General features: G+C 41.0%; 1 protein-coding gene across 27 annotated transcripts in view; it reads right to left on the bottom strand.

The window, feature by feature from the left end:
• SVIL (supervillin) overlaps positions 1-16,046 on the bottom strand; it is a 149,378-nt gene that overhangs the window by 25,971 nt on the left and 107,361 nt on the right. For 16 of the 27 annotated variants that reach the window (XM_050938972.1, XM_050938971.1, XM_050938960.1 and 13 more), the window contains 10 exons: positions 13,386-13,536; positions 7,692-7,781; positions 7,512-7,598; positions 5,955-6,132; positions 5,379-5,551; positions 3,770-3,925; positions 2,846-2,982; positions 2,194-2,341; positions 1,913-2,058; positions 343-518 (listed from right to left, as the gene is read on the bottom strand). In XM_050938972.1, coding sequence (XP_050794929.1) covers positions 343-518; positions 1,913-2,058; positions 2,194-2,341; positions 2,846-2,982; positions 3,770-3,925; positions 5,379-5,551; positions 5,955-6,132; positions 7,512-7,598; positions 7,692-7,781; positions 13,386-13,536 — 1,442 coding nt within the window. The remainder of the gene's footprint in view (positions 1-342; positions 519-1,912; positions 2,059-2,193; positions 2,342-2,845; positions 2,983-3,769; positions 3,926-5,378; positions 5,552-5,954; positions 6,133-7,511; positions 7,599-7,691; positions 7,782-13,385; positions 13,537-16,046) is intronic. The other 11 variants (XM_050938974.1, XM_050938973.1, XM_050938975.1 and 8 more) reach the window with 2 other exon arrangements.

Consider the following 16,046-nt stretch of genomic DNA (forward strand, 5'->3'; position numbering starts at 1 on the left):
GAAACATTTGCCAGTAGGATGTAGGATTTTAAAGGTGGCCAGCAAAGGAAAGCAAACAGCTGTGTACCTTCTTCTTTATGATGGACAAAGGCAGCCTGAAAGATTTTGCCTCTCTGAATGTTTATTTGCCAATACACAGCTCTCCACCTAGCACAACTTTACATGTTTTATCATGTCGGCTCATGGCAACTAAAAGCCATTGTTTCCACAAAGAAAATTGGCAGCTGGCATTTACACACTGACTCAGTCTAAGAGAATTCAGTTGCACTAACTCCCAATAATGTATGTCCCCAGTGTATCAATAAGAGAGCAAAAGTACTGTAACAGCTGTAAGTTTGGTACCTTGGTATAAGGGGATTGCACTCTCCAGGGTCTAGAGGATTTATGTCACAATTGGCGTAGTCAAATGTTCCATTCCACAAATGTTTGGCCAGCTGGAATGCTACTTTTCTCTGTGCTAATGTGACTTCTTTCCCATGCCACACATATACTTCACTGCCGAAATCAAAAACCAGAACCTAGAAATAATTACGGTAGCAATTTAACTGCAGGGAAAATATGCTCAGTTATACCAAAGACTCTTTAGTATAACAATGGCCAGGTTGTGATCTAGTTAACGTAGCGAAACAAATACTTACAAATATCCTATGTGACAAAAGGAGCCGACAATGAAATAGCAGCCACAGCATAGCATTTGGGTTTGACTTAAGGGCCTGATTACTTGCGTATTTGGTAAGCAAGTACAGTAACTCCTCACTTAATGTCCTCCCACTTAACATTGTTTCAAAGTTACGTCACTGCTCAATTAGGGAACATGCTCCTTTGAAGTTGTGCAATGCTCCCTTATAACATCTTTTGGCTGCCTGCTCTGTCCACTACTTGTGAGAGTCTGTGGAAAAGCAGCGACTTCACAAGGGAGAATTGCATAAGTTCCTCTTCTCCGCCTCCTCCCCACCCCTAGCGCTTCCCCAACTGCCAAACAGCTGTTTGGCGGTGCTTAGGCGTTTTGGAGGGAGCGGGGGAAAAGCCGGGATGAGGAGAGGAGGTGGAGTGGGGGTGGGAAGACGTGGGCCTGGAGCATCCCCTGGCAAAGTCGGCACCTGTTCTTCTCCGGGGAAGCTGCCGCTGTTGCTGCAAAGGTGTTTCCTAGCATCCTTGCCTGCAGCGGGCTCTGCCTGTGTGGGGTAAGCCGGGGGCACTTCCCAACCACAGTACAGTACAGTACTATACTATACAGTATATAATGCCTTTTGTCTGTCCCCCAATTTTTTTCTTGGAACCTAACCCCCCACATTTACATGAAATCTTATGGGAAAATTGGCTTTATCATCGTTTCACTTAAAGTTGCATTTTTCAGGAATATAAATACAACGCTAAGTGAGAAGTTACTGTACTAGGAATTCTACAGAGGAATTTGCGTATGAGGGAATGAGTTCATGGGACAATTGAAAGTTCTTACTGATCACAATGCAATACTGACTTGTTCTAAAAACCTACTTTCAATCCCTCCTGGTTGAATGATGTGGCTGCAGTGAGAATTTACTGAGGGTGGAAAAGAGTTTTGGGAAGGGGAGACAAAAAAAAATTAGGACTGCCTGGTTTAGACTTGGATGGACTGGAAGCAAAAGAACCCACCATGGACAAAAAGGGTTGGAAGTCTTTAAAAGTTGTCAGTGCTGAGATAATACATTCTAATTTTTACTTTTGTGGTACCAAGGGCTGTGCAGATGGTCCGTCTCTGGCAGTGAAGGGTTTAAAGTATCAGAAGTACAAAGGATCTGATTTTCAGTAAGTCTGAAGATATGTCTTTAAATTGTGTGCCTACAAACTTACTGAAAATCAGACCATCAGTATCTTCCAGAGGAAGTGCTGAGTGTTCCAGATTCGAACTCTTAAATGTAACTTACTGTACCTCTTTGGATTGTAGCAGAGTACATCTTGGCATTTTCCCCCAGTAGTCATCATCAGGAATAAGTTTATCATCTACTAAACGATAGATGCAATTTGTTTCTATTATTGCAGCTTCATACATTTCATCTTCCTCGGGATTTCCAGCAGCTTGAAGAGAAAAAAAAAATTCATAAATACTCAATGTTCTAATATTAAATTTCTCTACATTGAAATGGCCAATTCAGCTATTTTACTATGATAAAACATCAGCGGCTGAAATAGTGAAAACATAAAAACTCTTACACTGGTAACTTGTCTGGCCACCAAGGAGTTTCCAGAAGTCTTTGGCAGCATGAGTATGGGTATTTATCCCTTCTTCTATGGTCTGCACATAAGAAGCTCTACAGCCAAGTTCCCTCTTTGTCTGAATTAAAGTTGCAAGTTCTGATGCCTAAGAGATTAACATAATTAGCTGAATAGGGTCGGTTAAGTCATTTGTGCCTGTTCAGTCGAGGGAAAGTGCAGGAGTGAGAAAGGGGACGGCACGGTTGGTAACAATGGTAATGGTCATTACTTCTCTTTTATTAAACACCAAGAAGCTAGAGAAAAATGACAACCACACCAGTGCTTTTATTTGTAATTCCAATGAGAACTGATCCTAATGAATGCAGAAATAGAAAGGACATCCTGCAATTCAAACTATTTTTCTGTTTGAATACAAATCCCTTTCCTGAGGATTTCCTATTTTCTGTTGTGGTCTTGCAACTTGCATGTCCCACATCAGCTTCCAATAAATGCAGAGGTTAGGGGAATAAGACATATCTGCCTCCCACTGATTATCAATGATATGCTACTGTGCACATATTCCAGCACTGGACTATTCAGAGAATTGGCATCAGGAGTGATTATGTGAAAGGAAGAACTGGCCTGTGAGATCTCATTTTAGTGGACTAACCTTAGCTTTTTCTATGACGTTTGCAAACTCTCCTACCCACAGGAAACAGTAATGTGGAGTTAACAACAGGAAGCAGTCACCACTGTTCAGTGATGAAGCCCTTGGCTCAACTAATCTTGTCTGAACATGTCTTCTTCCTAAAATATAAAACCAGGATAATTATATTCCTAAAAATACTGCCATCAATCTTTGAAGACCTAATTATTTTGAATGAAAGGAGAAACTTGATCCCATTGCACTAATAATCCATTCCCAAAAGTCTTTCATTAGAAGAATGAAGAAAGAACAGCACAGGTTCATACTTGGGGGAAACAATTTGTTTTCTTCTATTAACTGATATTTCTATATTGCCATTTGTTCCTGCCTTGACAATTTGATACCTCACTGGAGAAAAGAAAAAGAATAATAATAAATGGCATAAAAAGCAGCCAAAATCCATAGCCTTTAGCATTTGTGAAACTACTTTATTGCCTTACTAGACAATCATATAATCAATAACAAGTTTTAAAGATTCTGACTTGCTAAACAAGTAGTATTTAGCAGAGATTAGGCTCAGTAATAATGTGTTGCAAGAATAATTGAAATGGCATATGGTATTCTGACTGCAAGTAGAAAGTGGGTAGTAACGGTACCAGAATAGAGGCAAATATTAGGGAGATAAACCCCACAGGACAGAAAAACAGAAATCCTTAAGTTTATCCTCTCCTCTTTCCTTACCAAAGCCGTGCCAGTCACCACCATGTTCATTTACGTGGCATGTTATATCCATGACTCATAACCTCCACTTGTTATTGAATCTTTTAGGTTGTATACTTTCCAGGGCAGGGGCTTCTTTGTCAATATAGTGGGGCTCCAACTTCTACAGGAGCCTTTGGATGTTACTATAGTGAATACATATTGATAATATAAAACCTTCTCGCATACCTTTAATTTGCAATAGCATCAGTTTCTTGTATGGCACAGCACTGTTGTTGGAGTTTTGTTCAGTTAGATTGACACTTCGTAAACTGACGCTGCTGAAATTTTCTTTGCTTGCTAAGCCAGCAAGTGCTACTTCTGAGAAATTTGAGTTTGCAGACACTTACACACAAAACAAAACAAAAAACCAAACAGGAGACACAAAAAGCAAAAAACAAAAACAAAAAAACACATTATGTTTCGTTTCTATATTTTATTAGATTTTTTTCTTGCATGGCTCATTTTCAGCTTTTTTTGTTGTTGCCACTGAAAAAGACAACAAAAAACAGGTTGAATTTAAAGTTAACAGCTAGTCCAAAGACTCTGCTCGTCTTAATCATTAGGCAAGTTTCTAGATATCATCCCATAGTAAACTGTCAACGATCAGTTGACCAAACATATTTTATTTTCAGAAATTCCAACTTAAGAAATATCTTATTCAATATTTTGGGAAGTGCAGTGTACATTTTTGATGCAAATATAAATGATTAACGATGCTGAGAGAGAAGCCAAGACTAATTAGCTGCAATTCCCTTCAAATTTATCTCAGCCATTGTGATACAACAGGCATTTACACACTCCAAAGTCTCAGAATCAGCTTATTGTAAAATTCCAAAAGAATCTCAATTCTTCACAATTAACGCCTATTTATCAACCAAAACAAATTATTTCAGAAGTTTTTAATTCAGATTAATGCTTCTCTTTACATTACATCACAATACTAGAGAGAGAAGGTGAGTGAGCTAAGATCTTTCATTGGACCAACTTCTGTTGGTGAAAGAGACAAGCATCTGAGCTCCACAGAGCTCTTCTTCAGGTCTGGGAAAGGTACTCAGTGTGTCACAGCTAAATACAAGGTGGAACAGATTATTTAGTAGAACACTGCAAAGTACAATACCACACAGAATTTGTTTTCATCAATACAGGCAACATAAAGATTAGCTCTCTTCACTGCAGTGGCAAAAGGGAAACTCTTGACTGTAATGATGTTTTGCAAAATAAACTTTGAAGAAACATTACACTACTGTGACTTGTTAATACTGTGGTTATCATGAGAACACAATGTCACTAATACACTTCACTGCAAGTTCCTGCCAGAATACAGTTACTTTGTAGGGAAGCTAATGGTTTGGAGTTAGGAGGTCAGTTCTGAATTCTTGAGGGATAATTATGGCCATGAGATTGAGGGAAATTTACAAGAACAAAAGTAGGTCTATTTCTGATAAACTAGACTTGCTCTCTTTTCCCAACAGAAGAATAATTTGTCATCATACTAAAGACGCATTTTATCTCAGCTGCTAGTGGCATGTTCAGCCCCTCTCCTCCCAACTTGACCCAATCTCTCAAAAACAGTGTTGCTCTCTTTTCACTGGTTGAATAGACTGGAAAAGTTGGTATCAGAGTACTGAAGTAGGTAACCCCACATCTTTCTTGTTCCATTGGGGTTCAATATTTTACTGATGTTCAGCCTTCTAACTGAAAATCGAATGATGAATTTTCAGAGAGTGTTATGCGTAATATTTTTTTTAGCCCTTCACTACTAGAATGGCACATAAGAGCCATCAAATTGACTTACTTTTTTCTACTTTCATTCGCTTTGACTCCATGAATGCAATATTTAATCTTTGTTCGGTGTATTCATGAAGAATGTCCTCTCGTGCAGCCAGCAATTTCAGGGGGTTCCTTGAAGCCTGAGCTCTGCGCATAGGTCTCACGGCACGTTTGTGCTCTGCTACAGAAGAAGTTAACCTAAGCAGCAAATGAAAGTTTTATAATCTTCAGATGACATAACTGGTCTTAGTCAAAAGCCACTAATGATTGCAGACTTGCTCTGTACTGAGATGATATTTAAAGCTAAAGTCAGTTCACTGACGCATGCATAAGGGTATCCCAGAAATCCAGAGAAGAATTGGATGTGGCCACTGTTAAGAGACATCTACAAAAAATGTCTGAATATTTTCGCGAGCTCCGCATACCTGTGATTAAAGTTAGCCAACTCTGGGCAAAGATTTGGTTAAGTTGGAAGGTTTCTCTTGTTGGGTAAAGATGGGAGGGGAGGGGAGCAGTAAAAAGGGGACCAACGGCCATTTGTAAGACATCATGGAAAAAATTATATTTATTCATTCAGAATAGTGAAAGAGAAAGAGCTCACTTTGGTGCATAAGGATCAAAGATGGCATCAAAGTCCTCATCAAGCTCCAAAGGCACTGTGGAAGTGGGGTAGTCCATGTGACGGTAAAATTTGGAAAAGGTTTCATCATCATCCAGCTTCATCACCTCTTTCACCGATTTTCCTGTGACCGTTAGCACGGTTTCTTGCATCCCACCAACTGCAGATACAGATAAACGGAAGTATCACAGGGGTAGCCGGGTTAGTCTAGATCTGTAAAAAGTGACAAAGAGTCCTGTGGCACCTTACAGACTAACAGAAGTATTGGAGCATAAGCTTTCGTGGGCGAATACTCACTTCGTATTCACCCAGGAAAGCTTATGCTCCAATACTTCTGTTAGTCTATAAGGTGCCACAGGACTCTGTGTCGCTTTTTACAGATAATAGAAAGATTCTCTTAAATACTATGCTGGGTTTCTGACCTTAAAGTTGTGTGTGGCAGTCTTCTGTTTTTCTTTTCTTTTTTTTAACCGAGAGATAAAATTTAAAAGCCAGCCTAAGGTGAGACCGCTTGACACAACAGTGACACACCCAGGGCCTATGGTGCTCAGTAGCATGAATTTTCTACACTAAAGAATGAAGGCCAAATTCTGCCATCCTCACCTCAAGTAACATATCAGGGTTACTTGTAGGGAAAGACACTACTCAGGGTTAATAAGAGTGGCACAATCCAGATCTTATTTTAGTGCCTCACCACATTTAACGGCTCATTTTAACCTCCTCCAGTGAATAGTAAACACTTATTTACTTCTGACATGCTTGACACAATGCCAGATATGAAAATAAGGTCTTGGTCCCAAAACAAAGATGGGAAAACTTGAAATGTCTAGATGTGGGGACAACTTAGTTTATAACCACACACACCAAGTTATAAAGTGAATTTATAAAAAGACACTATAAAAAGATTTTTAAAAATCACTTTGGAGGAAGATGACCAATGCAGTGGTTTGATATTAGTAAGATTAAAACAATGTACCAGCATTTGAAGCCAGATTATCATAAGTAATGATAGCTTCTTATGCAAAGTCTGAAGTGGTGATACGACTTTATAATGTTATCTGGATAATCTGCTAGAAGCAGTTCTTAATTTGTGCCAGGGTTTGCCAGGGCTGAGCCTTGGCACCTCTAAACTTGGCAAGTCAGAGCCTCAGTACCTCTGGGTTTGTTGTATCAGTTATGAATGTAAAAAAACTGCTTGAGGCCTGGCATGTCTTTCATTACAAATGAAGCACTAACTAGAAGCAAGAATGTAATGGGAAAAGATGTGGGGTGTGTGTGGGGGGATGAGACAGTACAAAAAAAGAATTATGATTTTTAAAAAGGCTTTTTGTTGTCTACAAAACAAATAGCAGGCGGTGACTAACAAAATTTTGCAAAGACTGAATCACAAAAAAAGCGTAGAACCTTTGCTATGGTCTTGGTGAAATGAACAATACAAGTACACAAAGCTCTGCTACCAGGTACTGTAACTAAAATACATTAACTGATTTGAAAAATCAGGTATAGAGTCTATTACATTCTCAAATTACTCTTACATACCTTTGTTATTCAGCCTTCCCAAGAATGTTTCCAACTTGTCTAGCTTCATGTCTGATTCTAATTGCATATCAGGCCTGGCTTCTATTTCTAAGCAAAGTGAAAATATTAAAAATAGTTACAGTGTGATTAAAGCACGTAGAAAAACCTCATCATAAGTTTCAGCTATTTTTGATTACCTACCTTCCAGAGGCTTTGAAATTGGAGTGGTAGACTTCAGCCTGTTACAGAAAGGGGATGCCACTGGAGTTATGGCAGTAGGTGATGCCAAGCCTGCAGAATAAGCAGAGTCTTTCAGATTGCCACATTCATTGTAAACTATGAGGCTTTATTCTTGCAAACTAATGCCTGTTAACATAACCTAGTTTGGGAAAGGGGTTTTCTATTAAAACAACCCTTTGTGCTTATTTTAAAATTTACATGGTTTGGATTGTATGTACCATTGTGCATATCACTCAGACAATGTTTTTGTGCAAAATAAATGATTTGCTGGGAATCTGCTGAGCTCCCGTTCAGAACACAATCTATGGAAATAATCTTCACACATCTACTAAGCAAGGAAGCAAAAAGAAAGGCTTGAAATGTCAAGACAATTCTCTTCCCCATTCCCACCAGCAGCCAAAGTCCATGGGGCTCTGTGGCTTGCATATGCAGGTTCGGAGACAGGAGTTACAGGGGAAGCACAGCAGTAGATTCAGATTTAGAGGCTGCATCCTGTATATTTAATACCTTTTAAAAACAGAATGATTATTTTTCCATGTAGTAACTGTCCGTTAATTACTGAGGAGCTCAGGTTTAAGTCTTGTTTTGGAAACTTTACTGTTTTCCTCAGATAAAAACTGAAGCTGCATCAGTTTAAGAACTCCTTTCATTATCTTTGTATGAAAGAGACATCACCCTGGAGCAAGCCCTAGCATGCAGTAATTACCAAAGCACTGAAGTGAATATAGAACACAATTGGGCAGCTTATTAACGAAGACATATTTTGCTACTAATTAAGAGGCCTGAGCTTGGGGGAGATTTTAAAGTAGCCGGTAAAGCCTTTGGCCAATGGAGTATAGGTGAGAGTGTGACTGGACTGATCACACAACTCCCCCTGCTGCTGGATGAACAAAATCAGTGCAGAGAGCAGCTCCCGGGGGTGATAAACGTTCATTTGCCAATTTGGAGACATAAGACTCTTCAACCACAAAGTGATTAAGACTGAAGGAAAAAAAATTGATTTGATTTTGTATGTTTTGTTGCGTTTTTACCTTGCAATTTAAGTCTGATCTTTGATAATTCCTTCATCTAGGCAATACATAAATGGTGCACATATGTAAATAAAATCCAGCCCAGACTACTTCTAAACAGTACAAATGTCAATGGCTCTCCAGCTTCCTCTACAACACTAACATCCACAGTAACTGAGCAGTTCCCCCTCCTCAATTTTTTTCTTCTCTCTCCTCTTTTTTTTTTTTTTTTTTTTAAGAGTAACTGCTAGCCTCAAGCACTTAGGGATATTTGGCTCACGTTCTCAGCCTTCAGGTCTGTGGCCCACTGACCATCTGCTGAAGGCTAACAGAGAGATGGCAGTTCACATGGCACCGGCTCCCTGATTACCAGGAGCTAGAAATACATTATTTTCCTAATGTTACCTCTCAAAACACCTAATGCAGTTCCCACAAGCATGTTACACAATCACAGATGGTAGGGTGTGTGGAGAAGGTCTGGGAGATCACAAATAGGACAAGGAAATGGCCAATGAGAAGGGCTGGGTGAAATTTTTCAGATGAATAGTTTATTCAGCAAAACAATGCAGTTTTGGTTAAGCTGAAACAATTTACAAATTTGCTGAATAGTTTCAGCCAAAAAAATTTTTTTAGGGGTGGGAGGTGTCTTAGGCACCCTTCATAAAACAGGGGGAGGCAGTGGTAGCTCCTTTATAACAGCTGGAGAGTGGCGAGTGGCGGCTGTTGGCCAGGTGCCCAGCTCCTGGGGGCAGCGCAGCTGCCAGCAGCAGCAGTGCAGAAGTAGGGGTGGCAATACCATACCATGCCATCCTTGCGTCCGTGCTGCTGCTGGTGGCAGTGCCACCTTCGGAGCTGAGGAGCCAGCCAGCAGCTGCTGCTCTCCGGCCGCCCGGCTCTGAAGGCTGAGAGCGGCAGCTGCTGGCCTGCTGCCTGGCTCTGAAGGTTGCACTGCTGCTCGTGGCTGCTGGTCACTCAGCTGTGAGGGTAGCTCAGAGGTAGGGGTGGGAATGCTGTGACCCCTCTTATACTGGACTTGTGATCCCCTTTTGGGTTAGATTCCACAGTTTGAGAAACACTGTGTACTTTTATCCTATAGTATAACAGTACACAAGAGACCAGATTTCACGGTTTGTGATCCGATTTTCACAGCTGCAAATTTGGTAGACACTTACCTATATCACATCTCCAGAACCTGACTTTTCTTTTCTGCCCCTGCTCACCAGGCCCTAATTCTCTCCCCTCTCGAGGCTTGCAACCTTCTCTCTGGCCTTGATGTTTACAACTTTCCCCCTTAAATACATATAGAATGCTGCTACTAAAATAATTTTCCCGGTTTGTCAAGTGTATTATGGGTATAACTAAGGCTATGAGTTGGTCATGGATTCTGTGATTATACATGACCTTCACGACTTCAGTCCTGCTAGAAGTTCTGGGTATGGTGCAGGAACTACTTGGTGAAATTTTACGGCCTTTGTGATGTAAAAGGTCAAACTAGATGATCATAATAATGGTCCTTTCTGGCTTACGAAATTAGCACTTTTTAAGACGAAGGACAGAACTTTGAGCTTGACCCTACAAATTGTTGTCATTACCATAACTGAAACAGAAATATGAAAATATTAGCAATCTTCTTCTGGCCTTCTAGCAACTCTTCGGTGTGACAGTTACTTTTAAAATTAAGATACTCTAAACGAAACTTGAGTTGTCTATTCAAGGAATCTACTGTGCGTTTTATTTTTTTAAACATACCATCATGCAGTATTTTACTTTTGGATATAAAGTCCCTGGTGCAGGACTGGACAATTACGTCCAAAGCTAGAGAAGCTTCAAGGTTGCACCCCTGCCACTCCAGCATCAACAGGTGGGACCTTCCAACCCTGCATTGTGAGTGTACTCCATAGTTTTACTGTCAGTTACATTTTTGGCACAGAGATGAAGAGCTTCCTCTGGCTGCTCCAGTGAGCAAAAAAACAACAATAATGTTTAGCCCAGGCATTAGGGCACTCACCAGGGACGTACTAGACCTTGGTTCAATTCCCCGCTCTGTCTGAGGTCTCTCACCTCCCAGATGAGAACCCTAACCTCCAGTCTAAAGCGTCACTCATCTTCTCTGGCTCAGTGACTATTCAAATCTTTCATAACAAACAGAACTGCTTCAACAAGAGAGATTGAGAGTGACACCAACACAGGCTGACTGGCCCTTAATGGTCTAGCCTGTGACAGATCAGGTTGACTGGAGAACAGGTGGCTCAACCTATTGATTGGACCCAACAGGGGATTCTCACAAAGAGTTGGGTGAGTCCAGTTGGAAGGGGGATAACCAGAGGAGGGGGAAGCGCCTATTTTCTGGCAAACAGCCTGAAAGGAGGCTGGGAAGCAGAGAGGAGAAAAGAGCATACAGCATACCCCCAGGGTGAGCTGGAACCCTGAAGAATGAAAGCCTGCTTGAACCCCTGAAAAAAGGGAAGAGCGTGCTAGCCTCTGGGGGCACAGGAGCATGGGATTAGGCACAGGGACAAGTTACAGCGGTCAAGGAAGAGGTGGCCTGCTGAGCCCACGTGGGCTGAATATTCCATCATTTTGAGTATTTCTGCTGGACTTCGATAAAGGGATAAAAAACCTGCGGCTGGTCCAGGTCAGCTGACTCTGGCTGCGGGACTAAAAATTGCTATGTAGACGTTCAGGCTTGGACTGGAGCCCAAGTTCTCAGATCCTCTTATTCTCACAGGGTCCCACAGTTCGGGGTCCAGCCCAAGCCTGAACATCTACACAACAATTTTTACTCCCGCATCTGAAGCCCACTGACCCAAGCTAGCCACAGCTGTGCGTCAGGGCTTTTAATCCCTGTGTAGACATACAGCTGACTCAGGCTTGGGTTGCAGGACTAGAATTGCTGTGTAGATGCACAGGCCTGGGCTGGACCCCTGTGGGGCCCTGGAAGGGGCAGGACTCTATGAAGTAGAATCATAGAATATCAGGGTTGGAAGGGACCTCAGGAGGTCATCTAGTCCAACCTCCTGCTCAAAGCAGGACCAGTTCCCAACTAAATCATCCCAGCCAGGGCTTTGTCAAGACTGACCTTAAAAACCTGTAAGGAAGAGATCCCACCATCTCCTTAAGTAACCTATTCCAGTGTTTCACCACCCTCCTAGTGAAAAAGTTTTTCCTAATATCCAACCTAAACCTCCCCCACTGCAACTTGAGACCATTACTCCTTGTTCTGTCATCTGCTACCACTGAGAACAGTCTAGAACCATCCTCTTTGGAATCTCCTTTCAGTTAGTTGAAAGCAGCTATCAAATCCCCCCTCATCCTTCTCTTCTGCAGACTAAACAATCCCAGTTCCCTCAGCCTCTCCTCATAAGTCATATACTCCAGCCCCCTAATCATTTTTGTTGCCCTCCGCTGGACTCTTTCCAATTTTAGTTTGGCCAGAGGGTCAGGAGACTTCTACAGCTTGAGTAGGCTGAAGGACAGTAGGGGAAAACTGAAGTACAAGAGCCACAGCTAGCCAGGAAGGGATGTACTGGAGTAGCAACTTTGCCACAGACCAATGCAAGATGAGTCCACAGTGGTTAGGGCACTCTCCTGCAACATGGGAATGCCAAGTCCAAACCCCTCCTTTGCTTTTACATTACAAAATTTCCCACAAACAGAAACAAAATGTTTCCTTTTGGGTCAAACACGTTTTTTATTTGACAGGAACCCGAATGTTTGTTGATTTTTCACAACTGCCAACAAAAAAATCAGTTATTTGCCCAGCTCTGTCCTGGAGATCCGTTCTATTTTCTATTGAGATGTGGCCCGCTCTGTAATATGGTGACACACAGGGATGCTAATAAGAGTGATATTTCTGGCCCTGGTTTCACAACATGGTGAAGATGGCAGAAAGTTAGTGTGGCAGGGACCAGCATCTATTGACACCACTGGCTACCTTTCTAGGTCCACTGACTAAAGAGGGTGAGCCTTTCTTGATATTTTGACTTTTACATGGACAATCTGTACAGATCCCTATTCAATTCAGGATCAGAAACAAGGGTTTTGTGGTTGACTGATTCTATGATTCTAAGAGACCCCAATTATTTGTTCTGTGCAGAAAATCTGCTGTAAATCCTTCAGCTGATTATGGTATCCCAAGGATACCAGCATATTAGTAAAGTTACTGGTGAATTCTGTTTCATAGCCTAAATGCAACTCACTAAAAAAAAAAAATCAGTAGATGTACATTTGCTAAATATTTTGAGAGATTCTTGCAAAAAGTAGTCAGTTACAGGTCAATAGCTAACTCTCTCAGTTCTTAATGAGACAGAGCACTTTGATTGTCAAATGAGAGTTATGTAATAAAGGGAAATCCAATTGTGCTCTCTGGGTAGGACTGGGGACAAAAACTGAACATTAGTATGAGTGTACAAGCAATTTACTGTTGAGCTTCATAATAACTGGATGCAACTGCAAACAATGCAGGACAAAATGACCAACAGAAGCACTCACTGGAAGTTACAACAAACAGCACAATGACATTTGGCTGAAGATAAACAGCCCTCTCTTGCTAACACGAATACCATTTCTGTTCAAGATTAGCCCTTCATTTTGACCAGGTAGAGAAGCAGTGGCTTATTTATATGTGGATGATTTCTTTACAGACCTTTTTTTACCATTCGGCCAGCTACAGTGAATTGGCTAGAGTCATTGGCTGCTCCTTTACCCTTTGTCTTCCAGGCTTCTTCCCGAACAGTAATCAGGTGTTTTCTTTCTTCAATAGTCATCTGACTCTCACGGCTATCTGCCACTTTCTGCTTTTTTGAGAAATGAAGAAATAGAGTTTAACTGCTGCAAACTCTGCAATACATAACAACGAATAGAAGAAACATTTCAACCACTATCCTCTAAATTGAGAGAAAAGCGATATATGCTACAAAGGGACATCCATAGATGCTACAGCCCAGGGACCCTGCACCTTAAAAAGCTTTATTGTTTTGCTACCCTATTAGAGTAGTAAGATGAAATTTAAGTCAATGGCATATCTTGGTTCAGGAAATTGACATCATTCACTCACTGCAAGACAATTAGCCTAGCTTTAATAAAAATAAACACATTGATTAATAATGTTAAAACTTCAAGTGGTTTAAATTTTCTACATTATTGTACTCCTGAAATATTTCCTGGTAATCTGTTTGACTGATTTCTGTGAGAAGCTTCCAAATGTGAATTCCTAAGTAGCACAGTGGATTATAAATAGAATTTTTAACCTCAGAGTTTAATGATTTGTAATTCAATCTCTAGCTGTACATTCTCCAGGCTGGATCAGTTAGAGGCTGATCACTTTGGGATCTGCGCCAGCTTCTTTTGGAATAATTTTATTCTGTGATCATTCAAATGCCTTTTGTCTCACCCACATGGAGCTTTTGCCACTTTGCTTTAAGAGAGAGACAGACATTCAGTAGCTTCAGTGATTAGAAACAGCTATGAGCAGGAACTATTTCAGTGCCCTCCATCCATACAGGAAACTGGGGAAGAAGATACATGAAGTAGGAAAAAAAGCCACCATAAATTTCTACCTCTTCTTAGCTGAGTCAGGTCAGAGAATCAGTTCAGTTAAAGAGCCTGACTCATGATTTTTGAATGCTTGACTTGACAATACTGAATGAATTAAACACAGTTCAATACTTTTAAGGGACCAGTAGCGTGACTATAAAGGCAGGTAGACAGGGAAGGAATTCAATGTAACTAAGAATTTATCTGAAAAGATAAAGAATCATCCACCAGTAGCAAGAGGAATTACAGAGTAAGAAGCAGCTAACACAAGGACTGGAAGCTCCCTCTCTTTCCCCAGCTGTTTGTGCCTCTTCCATAGACCTCTGCACAATTATGTTTGTTTGGAGTTCAATAGAAATGTTAACCGGCTGGGCAGCCAGAGATTTTGACATCAAGATATGTGACAACTTCGATAAAATATTCAGAGAGTGTGGTCCAATCTTTTCAATGCTGTGGGCCAGCTGCTAGTTTTGGGACATTTGGTGGGTTACATACAAAAATATTATTCCAGATTTTAGAATCAGATTTTTATTAAGGTCATGATTTATTTTAGCCTTAGAAAAATATTAAAATAAAATGAATCTATCAGAGATTAGCACATCTCAGTGAGAACACTGAGCAATTTTTTTCCCTTGCACTACAGTTCCAATGTCAGTACCAATATTCTTAGTGGCAAGCCAGAGGCAGCAGCAAGGGTGTCACTCTTCAACATCTTGCTATGTTTTGACATCACATGTTATTTCATGACAGAATGTGCTTTTGCAAATGTATGTGCTTCCCAATATTGAGCACAGCTTCAGCACAGGAAGCCTTTGAACTAAGGACAAGTTTCCAGAAGTTTTCACATACTCCACTCCTCTTTGAAAGAAACCAAGCATAAATCAGCCATTCACACAGCTGTAGCTAAAGATCTTGTGGTGACTGCTCAATTGGTACCTCCACTGGATTGTTGAACAGCTGACTGCTGGATCTCAGACTCTCAAAATCTGCAAACCTGGTGCTGAACTCTGCTGAGATAGCCAATATAATTGTCAAGAAGCTGCGAAAACCAGCAACAGTCTCAGCTGAGAGATCCTTGCATGATGGATAATGGGTGATGCCACTCTTCTGAAGAGTCCAAGCTTTCTGTGGAAACATGGCCCATAAAAGTGTAGAAATATTCTGATCTCCACCTTGCTGATGCAGACTGAGTGAACTGAGATGAGCTGCTTACGTCTATTGGGAAGGCCAGCGAGCACAGAAATGCTCAGTCTTCCAACTGCTCTTGACAATGGGCAGCGTTGCTTACATCTTCTTCTTTCAGAACAGCAAGAATCTCCTTTCTGAGTGAAAAAAAATGTTGCAGGTACTTCTCCCTTCTCAGCTACTGAACTTGTGACTGGAGATGCAAATCCCACATTCTGCATTCAATTCCTCAAGAAAGCGGATGCGTTTTTTGTGCCTCTGTGCTCTGTTTCCTCCACAGATGATGCTGACTGTTTGTATTACACTAGTTATCACACCATTAATTTTAACAGATTTCCCACAGACTGTCTCCATTTCCAATTCCATTTTCTCTCAGCAAACCTACAGATCCGCTTTTATTGCCAGTCGTGGCTTATGCACTATCTGTGACAACGCAGCAGCACTGTTGGAAGCCACCATATTTGCTCATAGCAGAAACAAGTAAATATCTGCCCCCTTTGTACTGCACTTGTTTGGAACTAGCTCCAGTAACTATTAATGCATGAAGAAATCCTCATCAATGCTCCAGATGAAAAGCAGTAACTGT

This window comes from Gopherus flavomarginatus, chromosome 2 (genome assembly GCF_025201925.1).
Source record: "Gopherus flavomarginatus isolate rGopFla2 chromosome 2, rGopFla2.mat.asm, whole genome shotgun sequence".
In the NCBI taxonomy this organism is placed as follows: Eukaryota; Metazoa; Chordata; order Testudines; family Testudinidae; genus Gopherus; species Gopherus flavomarginatus.